Genomic DNA, 21272 nt, shown 5'->3' on the forward strand with positions numbered 1-21272 from the left:
GGTGGCTTTCTTGCCCCTGAAAGCTTTGCTGGGCAGGAGCTGGGCCCCAAGACTCTGTGTTGCTCCCATCGCTTTGCCAGGTGCTCCTGGACTGGAACCTCACGCAGGTGGCTCTACCTGCCTGGTGGCCCTCTGGCTGGATGGTGCTCCTGCAGCTCCTCCGATGTCCTGGTAGAGGCAGTCATGCCCCCTCCACAACTCCCACCCACCACACACACAGCTTGGCAGGTTGCAGTGTGGCTGCTAGAGCCCTGTGGAGCAGCACGGATCCACCAACCTCGTGTGGAGAGCAGAGTCCTGCAGGGGAGGCCCCTCCTCTGAAATCCTCCTCCCACCCAATCCCTCGCCCTCTGGGCCTGTGATGAGAGGACAGCCCTGATGAGCTCCAAAATGCCTGCGGGTCATTCTTCCAGTGACTTGGATGGGTCTCTGTAGCAAACTTCTTTTCTTTCTGGGTCCTCATCAGAATCGCCCTTAATGGTGGGTTCACAGGCAGTGTAGGCTTTTCCTAGCATGCACCTGCAGAGCTCTTTCAGTATCTACCAAGCACCCAGTTCCAAAGCTGCTTGCACATTTTTAGATATTGGTTACAGCAGAACCCACTTCTTGGTACCAGTGCTCTCTGTTCAGGCTGCTATAACAAAATACCATAAATTGAGTGCCTTATAAACTACAGTCACTTATTTCTAGTGACCGGTGAGAGACAGGTTTCTGCTTCAAAAGTAGTGTTTTCTAGCTGTAAGCTCACATGGCAGAAGCAGAGATGGCTCTCTGCTGGGTCTCTTTACAGGGGCACTGATCCCATTCATATGGTCTCTGCTCTCCAGGTCTAATCACCTCTAAAGGCCCCACCTCCTGACACAATTTCCTTGGGGGAAGTTAGGATTTCAGCCTGAAAGTAGGGGCATATATACATTCAGGCAATTGCACCAGTCACTACCCAACTAGGGAGCAGCCAGCCACTCCGGTCTCTTCCCCATCTGTGGCTCAGACTTTGTGCTCAGTAGGAAGGGGACAGTTCTGCAGAAGCATGTTTTACAGATGTTTACACCAAGGCTGGGCAACAGTCTTGACCCTCAAACTTCAGTGATCTCATGTGTAAATTGGGTGTGAGGGTCTGTCACCTGCAGGGCTTGTCTCTGTGGCTGCCACTCTTCACAATCTGTGAGGGACATTTGACTAACATCCCATTATAGATTATAATCAACACTATTGGGCTTCCCTGGTAGCTCAGCTGGTAAAGAATCCACCTGCAATGCAGGAGACCCTGGTTCGATTCCTGGGTTGGGAAGATACCCTGGAGGAGGACATGGCAACCCATCTGAGTATTCTTGCCTAGAGAATCCCCATGGACAGAGGAGCATGGCAGGCTACAGTGCACGGGGTCGCAAAAAGTCAGATACGACTGAGCAACTAAACACAGCCCAGCACATTGAGCACATGCTATGTGGAAGTGCCAACCAATCTCTCAAGCTATTAATGTGTCAAATTCTCCCCCACAACCTAATGAGATCAGCCCTGTAATTGTTCCCATTTTACAGATGAAGAAACTGAGGCTTAGAGGCTAAGTGATCCCACAGCTAAGCAGATGCTGAACTCTAAATTCTAAACCTCTCTGAGTGACCCCCTAGAGCCTTTAATCTTAATTATGGGCTTCCCCCAAACAATGGCTTCCTGCCCTAGAAGTGGGGAGAAACTCTGATGAGGGTCAATGATTTAACTTTTCAGTGCTTCAGTTTCTTCATCATAAAATAGAGATAATAATAATAATAGTACTTACCTGAGGGCTAATGTGAGAGTTAAGATATGTGAAACATTCAGAGCTAGTACAGTAGCCACTCACCACGTGTGGCTATTTAAATTTTAATTCAGTCAGTTCAGTTCAGTTGCTCAGTCATGTCCACCTCTGCGACCCCATGGACTGCAGCACGCCAGACTTCCCTGTCCATCACCAACTCCCGAAGCTTGCTCAAACTTATTTCCATAGAGTTGATGATGCCACCCAACCATCTCATCCTCTGTCATCCCCTTCTCCTCCTGCCTTCAATCTTTCCCAGCATCAGGGTCTTTTCTAATGAGTCAGTACTTTGGATCAGGTGGCCAAAGTATTGGAGCTTCAGCTTCGGCATCAGTCCTTCCAATGACTATTCAGGACTGATTTCCTTTAGCATTGACTGGTTGGATGTCCTTGCAGTTAATTCATTAACATTAAATAAAGTTACAGATTCATTTCTTCAGTGACACTAGCCACATTTCAGGTACTCAGTAGTAGCCTCATGTGGTGACCATACTGGACAGCACAGATAAAACATTTCCATTACCACAGAAAGTTCCATTTGTTGGCACTGGTAGAGAACAATATGTGGCATGAAACAAGCCTCAAAAGCTGTTAATCATGGGAGAAGGAAATGGCAACCCACTCCAGTATTCTTGCCTGGAAAAGTCCATGGACCGAGGAGCCTGGCAAGCTGCAGTCCATGGAGTTACATGACAGGGCACACATGCATGAGGAGGGTGGAGGGAGATGGCTTGGTAGCAATAAACTGTTAGAACTAAAAAATAAACAACTTGTTAATCATGTTATAATTAATCCTAGATCATTAGTTATTATAATTATAGTATGTTATATATAGTTATACCTATTAATTCTAGCCTATTATTTTTATACTTATTATTAACATGTAATCTACTTATTAAGTGGTTGTTAGTCCTAAAACTGTTAACATGACAATATTATATTACATTTATTATTAATCTTATTACTATCCTCTTATTTTATGTTTATTATTATGAATCCTATCACCATTATTTTCTTTATAATTTCGTATATTTTTTTCTGGGTCTTTGTTGGTGCGCGAGTTTTTTTCTGGTCCTGGAGAGCGAGGCTCCTCTCTGGTTGCAGTGCAGAGGCTTTTCATTGCGGTGGTTTCTCACGCTGTGGAGCACAGACCGGCTCTAGAGCACGGCCGGCTCAGTAGTTGCAGTTCCCGGCCTCTAGAGCACAGGCTCAGGAGTTGTGGCTCATGGGATTGGTTGCTCCAGGGATCTAATGGGTATCTCTTGCATTGGCAAGCAGATTCTTTAACACTGAGCCACCAGGGAAGCTCCCGCATTATTATTATTACTATAAGCTACAATTAATACTATTAATCCTATACCTGTTATTATATTTATTATTACTAATATCTTATTGCTATTTTATATTTGCAATTAATCTTATAATAGTTAACAGTGTATTATTATTATTAGCTAGATTTCATAACTGTTATTACATTGTTATATTTATTGTTATCGATCCTTTTATTATTAACCCTGTACTGGTTAAATTTTGTTATTAATATCAGTTGTTAATATCATTATCAGTGGTCCGATTAAGTATTTACTAATAGTTATCGACTACTCTTTTGTTACTCTTATTAATCCTGAGAGTATCCGAGCCCCGAAACTTGGCAGGCAGCAGGTGCGCTCCGGCTCAGCATTTTTCACTGTCAGAAGGAAGGGCGGTTGGCTCCCCCAAGACCGCTTTGCTTGTTTCCGGGGAATTCGAATAAACCTCTTACTCCCTTTGGGCCCCAGTGACCTGTAAAGTGGGAGGAGCCTAGGCCGGCCAGCTTGCCTGCGGAGAAGATGAAATCGCTGCTCTAAGCCGTGATGCTCTGAAATCTAGGGCAAGGCGGTGGAGGAGTATTCGCTGAAAACCCTTTGCCTTTCTAAGTAAAAACAAAAACGAAGTGAGAAGTCTCAACCGCGGAGAGCACTGAAACAAGAAACTGGACTCTGGAGGGGACGCGTGGCGAGAAGAAATTAAACGAGAAAGGAAACCACTTGGGGCCTCAGAGAAATCTGGCGCGAGGGAAGGCTTGCACTGTGATTAAAAAGGGGAAGAACCACAAGTCTCCATTTAAGTCAGCAAAGCTGCCGTGAGAGGGAAAGTGCTTGTGGCTGGCAGATTTCAGCAACCATTTGACAACTGCTGTGTACCTGGCTGCTCTGTTGGCACCACCTGGCAGCTGTGTGACTGCAGGCAAGTAATTGCTCTCTGTGGACCCCAGTCTCCCCAGATGTAAGAAAGAGAATAATATGGGGTGATCGGGTTAGGCTTCCCTGACGACTTACTCCCTTTGTCCCATATCATCAGCTGCTGTGTGAACATCACTGGGGCACCTCCTTATGGGCTGCCAGCTGCAAACTTTGCAGCTCAAATGCAACAGGTCCTTCTGTGCGAAACTCTCCATGGCTTATTGCTCCCAGGATAATTCCCAGACCTGCCACCAGGACCTGTAAGTCTCCATGTGATGGGCTGCATTCATCTCGTCCTATCTGTCAGTCCAGGCATCACCACTGCTTTCTTGACTTCCCTTGAATACATCGTTTATTCCCACATCAGGATCTTTCCACTTACTGTTCTTTATCATGCCTGGATCCTTCTTGTTGTGAGGTGGAGGAGAGGGGTGGTCTCATTCCAAATATTAGTTCCTTACTCTTCTTGTCTGGAGAATCCCAGGGACAGAGGAGCCTGGTGGGCTGCCGTCTATGGAGTCACACAGAGTTGGACACGACTGAAGTGACTTAGCAGCAGAAGGTCCTCCAAGCGTCCAGTCTCAGAGAGCCTGGGAAGCACTCTCCATCCTGTTACTGTTTTGTCATCTTCATAATACATTATTCCATAATACACTTTCCATTTATTCGTGTTCTACATCCCCTCACCAGAATGTCAGCTGAGGACAAGGGATGCCCATGAAGGCAGGGATATTTGTCTGTCTCATTCAGTGCTGTGTCCCCAGCACTCTGAACAATGCCTGACATACATATTTATGGAAAGCACATGTCTGTGGCCAGTTCCTTCAAGGTTATTGAACTCTAAGGATCCTACAGCAGACAGGCCCCCTTCCGCCATCTGGTGAAATCTGGAAATCCCCATCTTCTGGGGGAACCCCTTCCTGTAGCACCAACGGCAGGACTCAGGCCTGATTGTTGAACAAACACTAGCAGTGTTTCCCCTTGGGCAAAGCCCCTTGCTAAGTGCTTTAATGCATTAACTCATTTAATCCTCAAAACAACCCTGGGTTATGGGTACTCTTATTATTTCCATTTCATTGATGAGGAAATTGAGGTGTGGAGAAGTGAAGTCATTTGCCCAAGGTTAGTAAGAGGGGGAGGCAGGGGAATGGAAGAGTGTGTTGTCTGGAAAGAGTCCATGTGGCCCCTGCAAACTGGGGGTGTGAGCGACTTGTTTCCTGTTGTGGGAGGGAGAGAAGAGCAGACATTCCTCTCTCCCCTCCTTCCCTGTGTTAGAGGAAGGGCTGGCTGGGTGTGTGCTCCCCTTCAGGCTAGTGCGGACCCCACTGTGAACCTCATCCCACCTATGGCTCAGATAAAATGAAAGTAGCCCCGGGGAGAGCAGAGAGGGAGGCCCAGAGGCCATGGGAGCCAGCGATTCAGGAAGGCTTCCTGGAGAAGGATGCCCTCCTGGAGTTGGGAAATGGATGGGCCCATAGAGGCCCGTCTACAGGGCCACTGGTTACGACAGGGGTAGAGCTGAGGGTGGCGCTATGGGGGGTCGGCTCAGTAGAGTTGCGGATAGTCGGGGCTGGGCGGCGTTGGGATCCTTCCCCGGGTGATGATGAAAGCTGCGGTCGCTATTGCACTGACCGGCCCGGCGCGCGCAGATAAGGCCCGGCAGGAGGGAGTCGGCAGGAGGGAGTCTGCAGGGTCGCGCCCCCTCGAGGCCAGGAGCCTTGGCCTGGCCCCGCCTTCAGACCCCGCCTTTCCTTCATCCGACCCCGCCCCCACAGCGTGGAGGCTCCCGTGGTGGTCGCTGACGCTCCCTGGGTGGGGCCAGGGTTGCCCCGCCCCTCCTGCCGTTCGTTCCCTACTTTAGGCTGTGCGATACGCCATCGGGTGGGCGAGCTGTGGGCGTGGTTTCACAAGGGCCCGCCTCTCCGGGCTTGCGATTGAGACCCCAGGACTCTGTCAGTTGCGGAGAAATCGGGCTGGTGGGCGGGGCATGGACCAGCCCCGCCCCTCGAGCCCTGTTTTTCCCGCCCCCCTCCGCCTTCGGCCGAGTCCGGCTCGCGGGCGGCCGGGGGCGGGGCTTCGCGTGGCCCAGCCCCTCCCCGGCCCCGCCCCTCTCGTAGCCGCCCTCCCCCGCCGGGCTCTGCTAGCACAGCCGGTTCCTCTTTACATAACGGCGAGGGGCGGCATGGGCTCGGGCCACCGCCTCCGCCCGGCCGCCCGCCCGGACTGTCGCGGCCCGCGGTGGCGACGTCGGAGACAGCAAAGTTTCCCTGGTGCCGGCCCGGAGGCGCATCCTCCCGCAACTGTCAAGCGCTGGCGGCGGAAATGATGAGGCGCTGGCCATTTTCCGAGCCCGGGTTTCCTGCCTGAGCCCCGCTCGAGCGAGCCGCGAGCCAGGAGCCGGCGCGCGGGAGAGAACGCGCCCGGGGCGGGGGCCCGCCCGCCCCCTCGGGATTTCGGGGGGCCGGGGGCGCGCGACGCCATGGGCCGGCCGGGCCCGAACCCCCTCTCTCTCAGGTAAGCACGCCTTTCCCAGCGCTCCCCTTCTCCGGGGCTGGGACGGCTTCAATGGGGGACGGGGAGGCCCCGTGTCCCGTTCTGCCCAGTGTCTGCGCACTCCCGCAACTGCCTAAAATATTGTCCTGCTGCTCACTCAGGTGGGGGTATTCAGGGGTGACCGTTCCCCAGCTCCTGCGACACCCACACACGTGTTGGGGATGTAGTGGGGGTAGCTGAGGCAGTGGGGGAGGCGCTGGGAGAGGGTTTGGCTAATACTCCCAGCTGCCTCTTATTGTAGCCTAGCCAGTCAATTTGTGCCTAGAGAGGAGGGGTTGGGGGTCACTGCTTTGGTACCTTGAAAGTGAAAGTAGTCAAATTGAGCCCGTGAGAATGGAAGCGTCCACTTGGAGTGGGGCACAGGCCTCTCCCTACTCTCCCAGGCCAGGCCATGTGGCTAAGAGGATAGCACTCAGCACCCCCCACCCCCAGCATTCCAGAAACCCCTCTCCCCATTCTCTGCCTTAGGGAGGTGGGGTGGCCCAGGCGCCCCCATGCTGCAGAATCGGGGGGTTCAAAAGGGTTAGGGCTTTCAGAGCTCAATTCTCTTTGGACTGGTACCTTCCCACGCTGGACATGGGGCTGCAGGGGAATCCTTCCACCCCAAAATAAACAGGGACACAAGTCATTGGCCTAATAGGTCAGCAGGGCTGAAAGGTATTTCAGAGGCCCTTAATGCCTGGTGCAGAAATCCCCTCCCTTCCCTCATTCTGTTCCTGGGGGTTTTTGGGACAGTGGGACTGCATTTGAGGAACTGGGGAGGGGGGCCTGCCTGCCATTCCACTTTTTTTCCTTGAGTTTCCTCATTCTCCTGTTTCTCTTCCCCATTCCCGGGCCACAATGATGTAGGTAAGGAGTTCACTGCTTGCAGCTGGAGGCCTCCAGGGAGGGGAATGGCCAGGCCGGACTGAGTGGGAGGAAGTGAAATTGGGCTCCAGGAGGGGGGTTTCTGAACAGAGGGCCTGGCAAAACGAAGTCTGGATGGCCAAGAACCAGCTTTGGGAGCAGGAGGGGCAGAGATCTGCCCTGGGAGATGAGCTTCCTCCGACACCCAGTAGCTGCCCTGCTCAGCTGGGGCAGCCAGTCCGTTCCCAATTACAGTCCAATCCCTAGGGCCCCTGCCAGGGCGGTGGGCACATGCATCTCCAGAGTTGTGGGTGCGAGCTGTGTCTGAATTTCCCATCACTGACCTGGCTGCCAGAACGGAAACAGCCCTGGAGGCCCCCTGGGGCCCAGAGACCCAGCTGTAGGGGGTGGAAAGCGGACTGAGACCCTTTGTCAGGCTGGGGTCAGCAGATGAGAGGCCAGGGCCCGTTGGGGAAGTTGGATGGGTTTTTAATACACTTTTTCTGAGCTTTTTCCCACAACCCCCCTCTGGGAGGGAAAATCCTTTGGAGCCAAAGGGTGAACATTCCTAGAACTCGTGTGAGTCTCTGTGGGCCGTGGAGGAGCCAGCTGGGAAGGGGCTGGACTAAAGAATCAGCTTCTGGCGCCTGAGTTCCTTCAGGGGCTCAGCAGTGACAGAGGAGGGTCGTGGAAGCTTAGGTTCCATACCCCCACTGCTTTTTCCCAGCCGAGGGCATGGGCAAGTGACACTTGTAAGCCTTGGTTTCCCCCTGTGTGAAATGAGGTAATAATAGGTTTGTGGTAGGCATATAATGAGCCTGGCATGGAAAGGTTCAATTACAGGTGGTGGTGATTTTCCTCATTACCATCATTAGTGTTATTGTTACTGGCTGTGGAATGTTTGTTCATCAGCATCCCTTGAGCACCACCTGCGCGAGCAGCTCTGGGGTTTCCTGAGTTCTGGGAGGAGAATTCTGGAGTTCCTGGACAGGGTGAGATGTTGGTGAATCCCGGCTCTGTGGCCCCACCTCAGTTTCTTCATCTGTCAAATGGGTGTGATATTAGTACCTAGTTCTTTAGGGTCATTGGAACCATAAATGAGTGAATTCATGAAGTGTTTAGAATGGCTTGGTCAGGAGGAAGAATAGTAATAAGGAAGAGATTGTTGTTATCTTGCTGTGTGTGCCTTGTTTTCCTTCTCCTTCCCTTCCGCCCTTCTTTTGAATCCTGGGCTTGATCCTTCTCCGTTAAAGGGAACTTTCTAACATAAATTCGTACCTGTAGAACTACTGCAATACAGCAGTAGCCTGGGCCCGGGAGGTGCTGGGGGGCCCTGCAGGGGTTCAGCCTGTAGGCGCCATTGGGTGTCTGGGTCCGGCTGTGCCGCCTCCTGGACAGAGCTTCCTCGGGGGCAGAGGGGGCAGTGATGGAGGCACTTGGAGGGACCTTCCAGCTGCCCTTCTCCCGCACTGCCCACCCTGAGTGGGAGAGACAGAGCACATAGGGCACTCAGTGCTGGCCTTGGCACTCAATTAATAATGGACACTGTTGTTGTTGTTGTTGTTGTTATTCAAATGAGAGGACTTCTCTGTTCAGTTCTTGCTTCTCCCAGTAGCAGCATGGGTTTTGGAACCAAATCTGAGCTTTGCCAGCTTCTAGCTGTGAGGCCTTGGACAAGTGACCTGACCTCTCTGGACCTCAACTGCCCAATGGGGGTTCCAGCTTCTCTCGGGTATATGATCCTATATGTGAGTTCATATGTGAAGGGTATGAGCCTGGCAGAGAGTAGGGACTCCCACTGTGTTGAGTATAATTGCTGTGGCTGTGTGACCTTGGGCTTGTCCCTTAACCTCTCTGAGCTGTGGATTTCCTCATCTATGAATGAGAGCACTAATAGGGTTGTTTTGAGAAGAGGCAGGCACAGTGCCTGGCATGCAGTCAGTGCTTAATAAGAGCTACTGCTGTTAATGCCTGAGAGGGAGACTGGCACTTAATTGCCAGGTTTCCTGGGAAAATGGTCCCCTGGGGGCTGTGGGGTGGTCAGCATCTTTGGTGGAGCAGAACAGGAAGTTCCTTCCATCTGGCAGACGAAAGAAGCCTGTCTCAGAGTCCAGAGGTGTAATACAAGTTGGCTTGTTCCCAGACAGACCCTGTTCCCAGCTGCCCGCCCTCCCTGAGGAAACTGAGGCCAGTAGGCTGCCCAGGGGAAGTGACTCAGCTAGGGTCATGGGCTGAGTCAGGCCTAATTGGACCCAGGAGCTCTGTGCCCCAGCTCCCTGGCTTCCGGGGCCTGAGGTCCCTTGGGGACTGGGCATGTCCAAACCACAGCTGGACACCCACTGACTTGGGCCCAGAAACCTGGACGACCAGCCTTCTTTGGTGGGGACTCTGGGGTCCCAATGGTCACCCCTGGGCTGCTCAGTCCAGCATCCTTCCTGACCACAGGGGCAAGGGGCACTTCCCCAGGAGAGCAAGTCCTCCTGGTGTCCCCCGGCTCCGCCCTGTCCGGAAACCCAGCAGCTGAGCAGATGGCTGGAAGATTTTTCCTCCCACGCCACCCTGTCAGGGGTCGGCTAGGGGGGCCGGGCTGCAGGCTTCCTCATGAACCAGGCAATGGAGCCCCTGGGGGCCTGCCCGGATGTGGGCCCCCACCCCGCTGGCTGGGGTGTAGGGGGGGAGAGCCTGCCACTGCCCTGCATGTCCCCAGGGAGGCCTGGGAGGGAGGAAGTCTGTGCCCGGCTCATCAGGAGCAGACTCACAGGGCGCCTGAGGGGGAGGCTGTGGCCTTGAGGGGCTGGGGGCCTGGAAATGCGATTAGGGGAGGTGGAGGCAAAAGAGGGCCTTTGGCACAAAATCGGTCCTTTGAGAGCTGGCACTCCTGTCGTGTCACTGGAGGAGAGTCCCAGAGAGGGTGATGAATGTGGAGAGAGGTGCACAGGAGCGGGAGGGCTTGAGAGCTCCCGTCCTGATATCCTGAAGAGGCAACACTGTCTGGGGGCCTTGGGACACGTGGAGCTGACAGGCTGCCCTGCCATCTCTCCTCCACCCAGGGGCATTTAAAGGAAGAAGTCCTGTCCTGGGATGGGGGTGGCTTAGAGAGTTCTGCCTATTCTTGGGGGCGGGGCATGGGCCTGGCTCTCCCCACCTCCCAAAGCCTAGCTGGGCTGTTGGCCGGGGTGTCAGGCGGGGGTGGGGGCAGAGGAAGCCAGAGGACATTTCCTGTTCTGGCAGACTGCGCTGGTGTGATGAATGTCCTTGGGCACTCGGCGACCCCAGAGAGAATACCTCGGGGCTCCCTGGCTGCCCAGTGGTCTAGGAGAGACCCCACTTCTCAGCCTCCCTAGGGCCTCAGAACCTCTGCTCTGAACCTCCCATAGGTTCCTCCACAGTCTGACCCAGCATGAGTGGTGTGAAAGGGCAGTGGGCCTCCTGCCAGGCCGTATGTTGGAATCCCCTCAACTCTCGGGGCCTTCTTGAACAGGGGGTATCTGGGCTCCCGAAGAAAGTCGGTGCTGCAGGCAGGAAAGGCAGAAATGCTTCCAGCAGCCTGGAATGAACCTGGAGGGCTCCTTGGAGGAGGTGTCTTCCTCAGAAGGTGTAAGACTTCCTGCCCAAACATCTGTGAGCTGTAGACCTGGGTGCGGATGGAGGCTCTGAACTGGCTCATTTTAAGTTCACTTGACACAATTTAAAATATTCTCCCTGAGCCTTGGCAGGTGAAATTCCCACAGGTGGGTAAGGGCCTTCTCTGCACCTGGGCCTGATAATGAAGCAGGAAATATTAGCTTCCCCGGATTCCATTATTACCTGGGGTGATTGGACAGAGGAGAGGCTTTTGAGCCTCAGTCTCTGCGGTCCTGAGGCTTGTTGTAGGATGCATTGCTATCTGCCTTAACAAAGGGTCACCGCCAAGCACTGGCTAACCTCACCAGGTTGCCCTTAGCAGGGATGCTGTGGACACTCTTGTTTTAAACTTGGGGGCCTGAAAGGCAGACCCACCTCCCCTCCCCCGTGACATGAGCCCCAGTATGGGCACAGAGGTAGCTGCCCCCACCTCTGTGGGTGTGCAGTGGGGAATTGGTGGTGGGGCGCCAGGATGCAATCCCATCTCTCTCTCCTTGTTGCCTCATCCTTGTCCCTTACCCTGCTGGGGGATTTGGGGAGATCTTGGACCCCTACTTCCTTATCCAGCAGAACTCGCTGTCCTCAAAGCCCTGGATGAGGAGGTGGGAGGGACCCCCCGGACTTGTAGGCCCTCTGTGACGGCTATTCATCCCTTTGGTTGCCCAGATTCCCAGATGCTCCCATGGGTGGGGAGGGGATTGGAGGGGGAAAAAATGCCCCAAAGACCCCTCTCTTCATACCTGCTAGCTGAAGCCTGGGGGGCTCCTGGGAACCCACAGGTGATTCGTAGTTGCTTTTCCTGCCAAGAGCTTCTAGGCCCTGTTCCCAGGGTTGGCGTGATCTGATCAGTTGCTCTTCCTCTGTGTCTGGCACATAGTAAACACTCAGTAAATGCTACCTCCTGGGCCAGGGCCCAAAGAGGGGACCACCTTCCTGTGGCCTGGCTGCCTGCCCTGGCCAGGAAAGCTCCCAGGCGTGGCCCCCTCCCCAACACAGGCCACAGCTGAGTGCTCTGGCTGGTGGCTTCCTGCCCAGAGCTCCTGCCGGAGCTGCCTAAGCAATGCTTCTCCCCTGAGAAGGCCTTGTGTTCAGACTCCTGTGACCCACCCCCCTGCCCTGCCCCCTTCCTGGCCCAGCCAGTGAAGCCTGTGAGACTCTCCCTGTGGCTTCTTACAGCAGGCGGGTCTGACATTCTCTGGAGCTGGCACCCCTCTTTTCGAACAATAACAACAGCAGCAGCCACTTGTTCCTTGAGCCCTGTGCCGAGGACCCCACAGATATCAGTTCTTAGAATGCTCGTAGTGAATGTCCAGAGAAAAACATGAACCCATTTTACAGATGGGGAGGGGAGCCCTCTCTTCTGCAGCACACAGTGAGGAAGTGGCAGAATGAGGATGTGAACCCAGATTTGGTTGGTATCTCCACCGTGGAGAGCTCATTTGTGGCTCATTGTGGGTTTCTGTCAGTCCATGAAGGTCAGGGGCATGATTGTAAGAGTATGACTGTCAAACAGCAGCCTACCTCAACCCTGGGAATTCACCACTTCATGCAACTTTAGCATTTCTGGAGTTGGCTGTTCTGACATGCCCCATGGAGTGGGCCGGAGTGCCGTGGCCCTTGGCTGCTGGGGGCAGATGCTGAGGGAGGTGGACGGTGAGCAGTATTGCTCACTATAGCTGGTGCTCCCGGCAACTGAACAGGCTTTTAATCCCAGCTGTGCCCCTCATGCGCCTTGTGACCCTGGACAGACCATTCCTCCCTCACCTTGGCTTTCTCATCCATCAAATGGGCATAATGCTGGGACTGCCCCTGCTGATGGGGAATGAACAAGTGAAAAAATGCAAAGTATTTAGCACAGAGCAGGGCACGTAGCGTGAAATAGCGTCATTTATTGTTGTTTTTAAAATTTTCACCCTGTGGCTATTTTCCAACCTCTTGTTCAGAGTCGCTGAGGCCTCCTGACTCCAGCAGGACCTGAGTGAGTGAAGTCACTCAGTCATGTCCAACTCTGCGACCCCATGGACTGTAGCCTAGCACCCTCCTCCGTCCATGGGATTTTCCAGGCAAGAGTACTTGAGTGGGTTGCCATTTCCTCTTCCAGGGGATCTTCCCGACCCAGGGATCGAACCTGGGTCTCCTGCATTGTAGGCAGATGCTTTACTGTCTGAACCACCAGGAAGACCTGAGTGAGGCCTTTTTTCTTCTCCTCTGGATAATCATTCACTGGGCAGTAAGTCTTCCTTGTGGTGTGCATTTAGGCACTGACCAGGTGTTTTGTGGGGGGCTTCTGTGTGGGGTTTGCATTGATTGCTAGCAATGGGAGCTCTGTGCTTCAGTTTAACCACCTGTAAAATGGGAGCAATTATTGACCCTACCTGCTAGTGCTGTTGTTAAGCCTGGGAAAGTTAATGTTTTGCAAAAGCAGTTAGAAAAATGCCTGATGTTTAGCAAGTATTGAGTACACACCACTCTTCCTGTGGGGAACTGGAGTAGGGGGCCCAGTGAGGAGGGCTGCTGGCCCCTGCCTGAGTGGTGAGGGAGCTTGCAGTGAACACAGCTGTTCCGAGAAGGCTTTTCCCAGGGTTGGTCCTGCAGCTGGGCTTCAGGTCTCTGATGTACAGGGGTGGACAGGGTCAGGTGTTCCAGACAAAGGGACAGGCCTGGGTGCCTAGGCAGTGGGTTGGCCCAGCAAGAAGTGCTCATCAGTGAATGCTGGCCACCACACACCTGCTGGAGGAGCCAGAGGTTGCAAATCCAGCCAGCTTCTTGTATTCCTACCTTCATTCATTCAGCAGGTGTTTATTGGGCTCCTGCTGCATGCTAGGACTTGGGGTTGGGGCTGGAAGTGGCTCCTGGCATTGTGGAGTTCACAGTCTGGTGGGGGAGAGAGTCACTCATTAAATAATCACAGTGATTGAATGAGAGCATGTGTGCTGAAAGACAAGTTCAGGACTCAGTCACCAGTGAGCTCAAGGAAGGCTTCCGAGTAAGACTGGAAGCAGCTTGGGAGCAGGCAGGGCACAGGGACACCTGATGCAGTGGCCCAGCAGCAGCCAGTGTGAGGGCCAACCACACAGGGTCTCGTGGATGGGACAGGCGCTCGGGTCTGGAATCTGGTTCCCCAACCTGTGAGCACAGTGCTGTGTCAAGGTGTGCGGTTGCCAAGGGGTTAGCCAAGGAGAGGTCACCCATACTTTCAGGTAAAACCCTCTCCTTCAGCGACAGGGTGGTTTTCTTGGAGTGTGGTGGCCAAGGACACATGTGACCCCTCTTCCTTCCCTTCTGCCCACTGTGTACAAAGTGCCTACTGTGTAGCTGCCGAGGGCCCTGTAATGTGCAAAGTCGTCAAGTGTGTGCACAGCACCCTCCCAGCTGAAGCAGTGGCACCCACTCCATGCCTTCTGGGCTGTGCTGCTGTGATCAGCTGCGGGGTCACCACCAGGACCTGGAGATGTAGAATGGGGTGGGGCAGAAAGAACCCCAGTTTCTAGGTTCAGAGTCTCACCGTGAGTCCCCTTACAAGGACTCCTTTCAGGGTCATAGAAGGTGGATACTGTGCTGCTCCCCATTTGACAGATGAAGAAACTAGGGTTCAGAGAGGTCTGATGAGAGGCACAAAGCCAGTACTTTTCTGTGTTTGTATATAATGTAGCTCCAGGAGAGCAGGAATTTCTGTCTTTCTGGTTTGCTCCTGTATCCCTAGGGCCTAGCACAGTGCCAGGCACACAGTAAGTCCTTGGTAATATCAGGGTGGGGTGAGTAGACATCCATGAGTATGTGGTCCTCAGCAGGGGCCCAGGCCCAACCTGGCTCAGTTGGAAGGAAGGACAGTACTGATGGTAACGAGAGAGGGCCAGGGTTCAGCACCGTGGACAGCAGAGGGTAGGGGGCTTCTGCACTTCAATTGTGTAGGAGCCCCAGTTGCGATGAACAGGCAAGGGTCACCTGTCACAACATTCCCCCATCAGAGCAGGAAGTACCTTTGTACCCCTTATGAGTCTTGTTAATTTATTCCTTTTCATCTTTTTATGTTTATTTTTATTGACACCAGTAATACACTCTTATTGTAACATTGATTACAAGACTTATTAGGCTTTCCTTAGGTTCCAAAGCCTTTCCATTTAATTCAGTGAATCCTCATAACACTTCTATGAGGTAGGTGCAACATGGTCCCCATTTTACAGATGGGGCAAGCAAGGCAGAAAGACATCACAAACCAGGGTAACAACTCGTAAGCAGTGGGATTTGAATCTAGGCTCCAGGCGCCATGTTCTTAACCAGATTTTCTAGAGACAAGTGAATCTTTCTTGGTTGCTTCCCCTCTTGCACCCCAACTTCTGACTCTTTCCCACAGGTCACTACTATTGCTGCATGGGTTTGCTCCAGCCACATCTTTCTTGCCCATCTCTTAAATACATTTATGTACACATAGAATTTGTAGTTTTGCTTTGTATGTTCTTGTAAATGGGACCATGAATGGTTTCTATTGATAAGTGGTTTGCTTTTTCCCTTAATGCTGTGCCCTGGAGACTTCCCAAGATGGTAGCATAGATCTTCTTCCTTTTGGAATATGCTGTAGCACATTCCGGCTTGCAGATGTATCACAGTTTGTTTCACCAGTCTCTGACTGATAGGCATTTAGGTTGTATTCATTGTTTAGTCGCTCAGTCGTGTGTGACTCTTTGCGACTCCATAGACTGTAGCGTACCAGGCTCCTCTGTCCATGGGATTTCCCAGACAAGAATATTGGAGTGGGTTGCCATTTCTTCTCCAGGGGATCTTCCCAACTGCTGCATTGGAAGGAGGATTCTTTACCACTGAGCCACCTAGGAAGCCCTTAGATTGAATTTACCCTTTCCCTGGCTCAAACAGTAAAGAATCAGCCTGTGATGTGGGACACCTGGGTTCGATCCCTGGGTTAGGAAGATCCCCTGGAGAAGGGAATGGCAACCCATTCCAGTATTCTTGCCTGGGAAATCCCATGGACAGAGGAGACAGGCAGGCTGCAATCCATGGGGTCGCAAAGAGTCTCACAAGACTGAGCAACTAAGCACAGCACTTTTTCCCTATTATAAATGTTGGGGCAGGAAACACCTGGAAGGGGATTGTCCTGTACATGTCTCTCTGCTCAGGTGGGAAACTGTTTCTCTTGAATACTTACAAGGGGAATTACTAGGTCTGAAAATGATCCTCCCAAGCTGCCGGCCCAAAAGGCTGTACTCCCCCAGTACCGGCAACATTGTAGGGGAGTGCTCATTTTGGTATCTTCACCAGCACTGAGTATTAAGGAAATTTTCGCTTTTTGAGGTAGTGCCTGGTGACCAGCATCTCTGGCGGTGGTATTGTGGTGGTCTGCCCAGCCGTCCACTCCCTCCTCTGTCGCGCACTCCCCACCGTGTCTTTCAGCCTGGCCGCTCCACCTCGGTCTCCGCCATGAACGGGCCCACCCTGCAGTCCTCCTCGGCCTCGTCTGCGTCCTCGGCCTCCACCTCGGCGGCGGCCGCCCCGTCCCCGCGGGGCTGGAGCGAGTTCTGCGAGCTGCACGCGGTGGCCGCGGCCCGGGAGCTGGCCCGGCAGTACTGGCTCTTCGCCCGCGAGCACCCGCACCACGCGCCGCTGCGCGCCGAGCTCGTGTCGCTGCAGTTCACCGACCTCTTCCAGCGCTACTTCTGCCGCGAAGTGCGCGAGGGCCGGGCGCCCGGGCCGCCGGCACCCCGGGCCGCCCCCGCCGCCCCCGTGCGCGACTACCGTGAGACGGGCCGCGGGTCCCCGGCCAAGGCCGAGGCGGCCCCCGCCGAGCCGGGCGCCAGCTCCGCCGCCCCCGCCCCCGGCCTGCCCAAGGCCCGCAGCTCCGAGGAGCTGGCCCCGCCGCGGCCGGCCGCCGCCTGCTCGTTCCAGCACCTGCGCCACAGCCTGCGCCACATCTTCCGCCACCGCTCGGCCGGCGAGCTGCCCGCGGGCCCCGTCGCCACCAACGGGGAGGCCGGCGAGGCCCCGGCCAGGCCCGGCCTGGCCAGGAAGCTCCTGCCCTGGAGCCTGGCCCGGGAGCCGCCGCCCGAGGCCCTCAAGGAGGCGACGCTGCGGTACAGCCTGGCCGACGAGGCCTCCATGGACAGCGGGGCGCGCTGGCAGCGGGGGCGGCTGGCGCTGCGGCGCGCGGGCCCCGACGGCGCAGACCGCCTGCTCGAGCTCTTCGACCCGCCCAAGGTAAGACCCTGCGCACGTGGCTCCGGGTGGTGACACTTTCCCAGCAGATGGCCGCAGAGTGCCCAGGGGACTTTTAAAAAGTGAACTGTTCCCTCAGAGAATCATTTCCCATTTTTAGATAGTACAGAGCTCCCTTAGACGCCACACTCAGTTTTGCTTCGTGTTTCTTTGTTACAGTGCCGTGCACATTCGTCGTATAATTAAGGAATAAACGTTGGAACATGACTGTTAACTGGACTCTGAGGGTCCTTTGGATTCCCCTGGTTTTCCCCTGAGGTCCCTTTTCTGCCTCAGGACACCAAGTTCGATGTAGTCACGTGTTCTTAGGTACCTCTTGGCTGTGATGAATGGTTCTTCAGCCTCGTTTCCAGCGGCCTTGGCGGTTTTCAGCAGCACTGGTCAGGGATTTTGTAGAATATCCAGGGACACCATAGATGGGCATCATGTGGGCCGGTGGCAGCCTGGGTCAGGGTCCTGAAAAGCCTGACCCCGGTTGACCCTGACAAATAGGATTTCTCCTAAGGAGTTCAAAACTGTGGTGGAATTCCTTAGAGGCCTTCCATGCTTTGTGAATGTCTTACTTTCTTTGAAGTTTAGATTTTTTTTTTGTCTTTTGGGACACAATTCCAGTGGTGCAGTTGAGGCTGAAGGGTTGTTGTCGTCTGGACACCTGCAGGACTGCATCTTTGACCAGATGTGTCAAGCTGATGGGATCCCGTGGCCTTTAAATTCCCTTCTCTTTGTGGTTCTGTTATGTCCTAGGCCCTTAGTCTAGAGAGTGAGCAAAGCAGATCCCAGCCCTGGGGGTGTCACCGTCCGGGTGGAGGAGACCAACAATTATTCATTCATTCAAAAAATACTTGTTGAGCAACTGCTCAGCACTAGTTGCTGGGGAAGCTGGCGTCCTGGTAGGGCTATTGAAGGAGTAAAATGACCAATGAACTTGGAATTATAAATTGTATCTTGTGTTCTGAAAGAAAGAAATGGAACCTCTGGGAGGAGGTTCTAATTTGGGGGGTGGGATGGGATGTTGTCAAGGAAGCCGCTTGTGTGAAGTACCTTTCCTTTTTAAACTTCACTGTGGCGTCATACTCACATGCTGAGCCGTGTGAAGTGCGTCTGAAACCTCACAAGGATCTCTGTTTGTATACCCAGTGGCCTAGTGCCCTGGGGGGCTTCCTCACACCTCTTCCACATCAGCACCCCCCACATTGACTCATGCCCCTATGGATTGCATTTCTCCCTTTTGACCTTCATATAAATGGAATCGCACAGTCTCTGTGTGCATGCTAAGTCACTTCAGTTGTGTCTAACTCTGTGGGACCCCATGGACTGCAGCCTGCCAGGCTCGTCCATGGGATTCTCTAGGCAGGAATACTGGAGTGGGTTGCCATGCTCTCCTCCAGGGGATCTTTCTGACCCAGGGATAGAACCCACATCTGTTACATCTAACCTGCCTTGGCAGGCGGGTTACCACTAGGGCAACCTAGGAAGACCGGAGTTGCACATTACGTTGGTTTTTATGTCTGGCTTCCTTCACCCAGTATGTTCTGGACATTCGCTCATGCTCTTGGATGCCCTAGAGTTTGTTTCTTTTTATGGCTGAGTAAATCCAGTCTGTTGTATGGATGTCCTTCAGTTTGTTTATCCGTTTACCGATTGGTGGATATTTGGATTGTTTCTGCTTTGGGACTTTTACAAATCATGTTGTAATGAAATTTGTTCTGAGGTCTTTGTCTGGACATATGCTTCCATTTCCCTTTGGTAGATTCCTAGAAGTGCTAGGCCATATGGTAAGTGCAGGTTTAACTTTGTAAGAAACTTCTAAATTTTTTTCCAAATTGACAGCACAGTTTTGCATCCTCATCAGCAGTGTATGAGTCTTTTTTTCTTCTCTTCAGTGGATGTATACTGGTACCTCAAATTGCGGCTTTAATTTGTATTTCCCAGATGACCCATGAAATTAAGTGCCTTATCATGTGATTATTGGCCAGTGGGACTGGCTCTTTTTTCAAGTGTTTGTCATTTTTATTGAGTTGTCTGTCTGTTTCTTATTGATTTATAGTCTTTATATATCCTGAAGGCACTTTCTTTGTCCGTATATCTTCTGCACTGTGCTTATCTTTTTACTCTTTTAATGGAATCCTTTTGTGAACCTAAGTTCTTGATTTTAATGTAGGCTAAAGTTTATCGATTGCTTTCGTTTATGGTTAGTGCTTTTCCTGTCCCATTAAGGGAATCTTTGCCTGCCAAGGGTCATGAAGCTCTTTCTTGTCGTTTCTTCTAAAAGCTTTATTGTTTGGGCCGAATCATCTTGACAGGCCTTCACAAGATCCATCCTGAATTACGGTGTGAGGTAGGGGTCACAGCTCTTCCGGTTCTGGCGCTGCATGCTGATGTGACCCTCTTTTTCCCATTGGATCGCATGTGATGCTACTGTCAGCATGAATCTAGCGTCCATCTGTGTGCTTCTGGACCTTCTGTTCATTGGCCTGTGTGTCTGTCCTTATGCCAACACCACACTGTCTTAATCACCAAAGTTTAACTGTGAATCTTGAGGTAACTTTTCTTTTGTTTCCCAACTGTGCTGTGAGGCTTGTGGGAATCTTAGTTCCACAACCAGAGATTGAACCCCTGCACCCTCATTAGAGGAGGCATGGAGTCCTAACCACTGGGCTGCCTCTGAGGAGGTGACTTTGGAACTGAGACCTTTTTTTCGGCTGCACTGGGTCTTTGTTACAGTGAGTGGGCCTCTCTGGTTGAGGCACTCAGACTCCAGAGCGCGTGGTCTCAGTAGTTGTGGTGCACGGGGTTGGTTGCCCTGTGGCATGTGGGATCTTGGTTCACAGACCAGGAATCGAACCCACATCCCCTGCATTAGCAGGCAGATTCTTAACCATTGGACCACTGGGGAAGTCCCTGAACTAAGCTCTTACTGAGATAAGAATCGCTGGGTTTTGGGAAGAGCATAGGGAAAAGGCACGGAGATGGGAAAGGATTTTGCATATTTTTAAGAAAGAAGCACAGAAACGTGGTGGGGTCACAGAAGGGGAAGATGGCTCGTGGGGGAGGAGGTCCTGTGAAGAGTTAGTATTTTATTCCACATGTAACATGAAGCCGTTGGAAAGTGCAGATAAAAACTTTTACTCATTGTTTTAAAAAGTCTCAAGGCTCTGACACCATGAAAAGCAAATAACATCCCAGATACATGGTCTTACCTGCATGATAACGTGCGATTCCCTGTAAAACTTTTAAGAACTGCTGCTTCTTAAAACAAACCGTCTTAGAAAACCCAGCGCCAGGAGTCAGGCAGACCCAAGTTCAAACAATGAATTAGCTTCGTTCTCAGCTGCAGATCCTTAGGCAGGTGCTGTCACCTCTCTGGGCCTCCGCTTCCTCCTCTATCGAGCTGAGCTGCTCAGAGTTCGCACTTTGCGTGGCTGTTGTGTTACTTGGGAGGGCGTCACTGCTGAGCGCCCAGCACAGGGAAGGCTTGGTGTTTCTGGTTGTTGTGGTTGTTGTGGTAGTGAAATGATTTGGGGACTTATTATTTGGTAATAAGTCAGTGCAGATTTATTTACTGCTTTGGGCCCTTGGTGTCTGGCTGGGATGCACGATCAAGGCTCCTGTTCTTCAGGAGCCCAGGGTCAGAGCACCTGTCAGAGTCGTTAGGGCTCAGAAGTGGTGTCTGGCCCCGGAGAAGTGGACCTGGGGGTGGCAGCTGGGTCCCTGGGCTCGCCCCTCCCCCCAGGCCACCTGGGCCTCTTTCATAGGCTTGGTAGTTGCTGTGTGACCTGGGGTGTCCCCCCCAAAGTAAGGAGCCCTGTTGGGGTATCTCTCACTCCCTCCACAGGGTGTCTGAGCAGGTTCTAGCTCTGTCCGCTGCTGACAGCTTCCCTTCGGGATTAGAACAGCCTGGGGCTCTTCTGAATGTTTCCTGGAGTGACTTGGAGCATGCAGTCTAGGCTGAAGATACCTAGACTAGAAGTCTTGAGTGTGCCTGCCTCGTGGGTAGCCTTGAC

At 52.9% G+C, this 21272-nt stretch overlaps 1 protein-coding gene across 2 annotated transcripts in view; it reads left to right on the forward strand.

Annotated features, from left to right (window-relative positions):
- Positions 1 to 6401: 6401 nt before the first annotated feature.
- SH2B3 (SH2B adaptor protein 3) overlaps positions 6402 to 21272 on the forward strand; it is a 35064-nt gene continuing 20193 nt past the window's right edge. For both annotated transcript variants that reach the window (XM_052654550.1, XM_052654551.1), the window contains exons 1-2: positions 6402 to 6534; positions 16450 to 17250. In XM_052654550.1, the coding sequence (XP_052510510.1) occupies positions 16477 to 17250 (774 nt within the window). In that variant the 5' untranslated portion in view covers positions 6402 to 6534; positions 16450 to 16476. The remainder of the gene's footprint in view (positions 6535 to 16449; positions 17251 to 21272) is intronic.

Source organism: Budorcas taxicolor, chromosome 17, assembly GCF_023091745.1.
Source record: "Budorcas taxicolor isolate Tak-1 chromosome 17, Takin1.1, whole genome shotgun sequence".
Classification (NCBI taxonomy): domain Eukaryota; kingdom Metazoa; phylum Chordata; class Mammalia; order Artiodactyla; family Bovidae; genus Budorcas; species Budorcas taxicolor.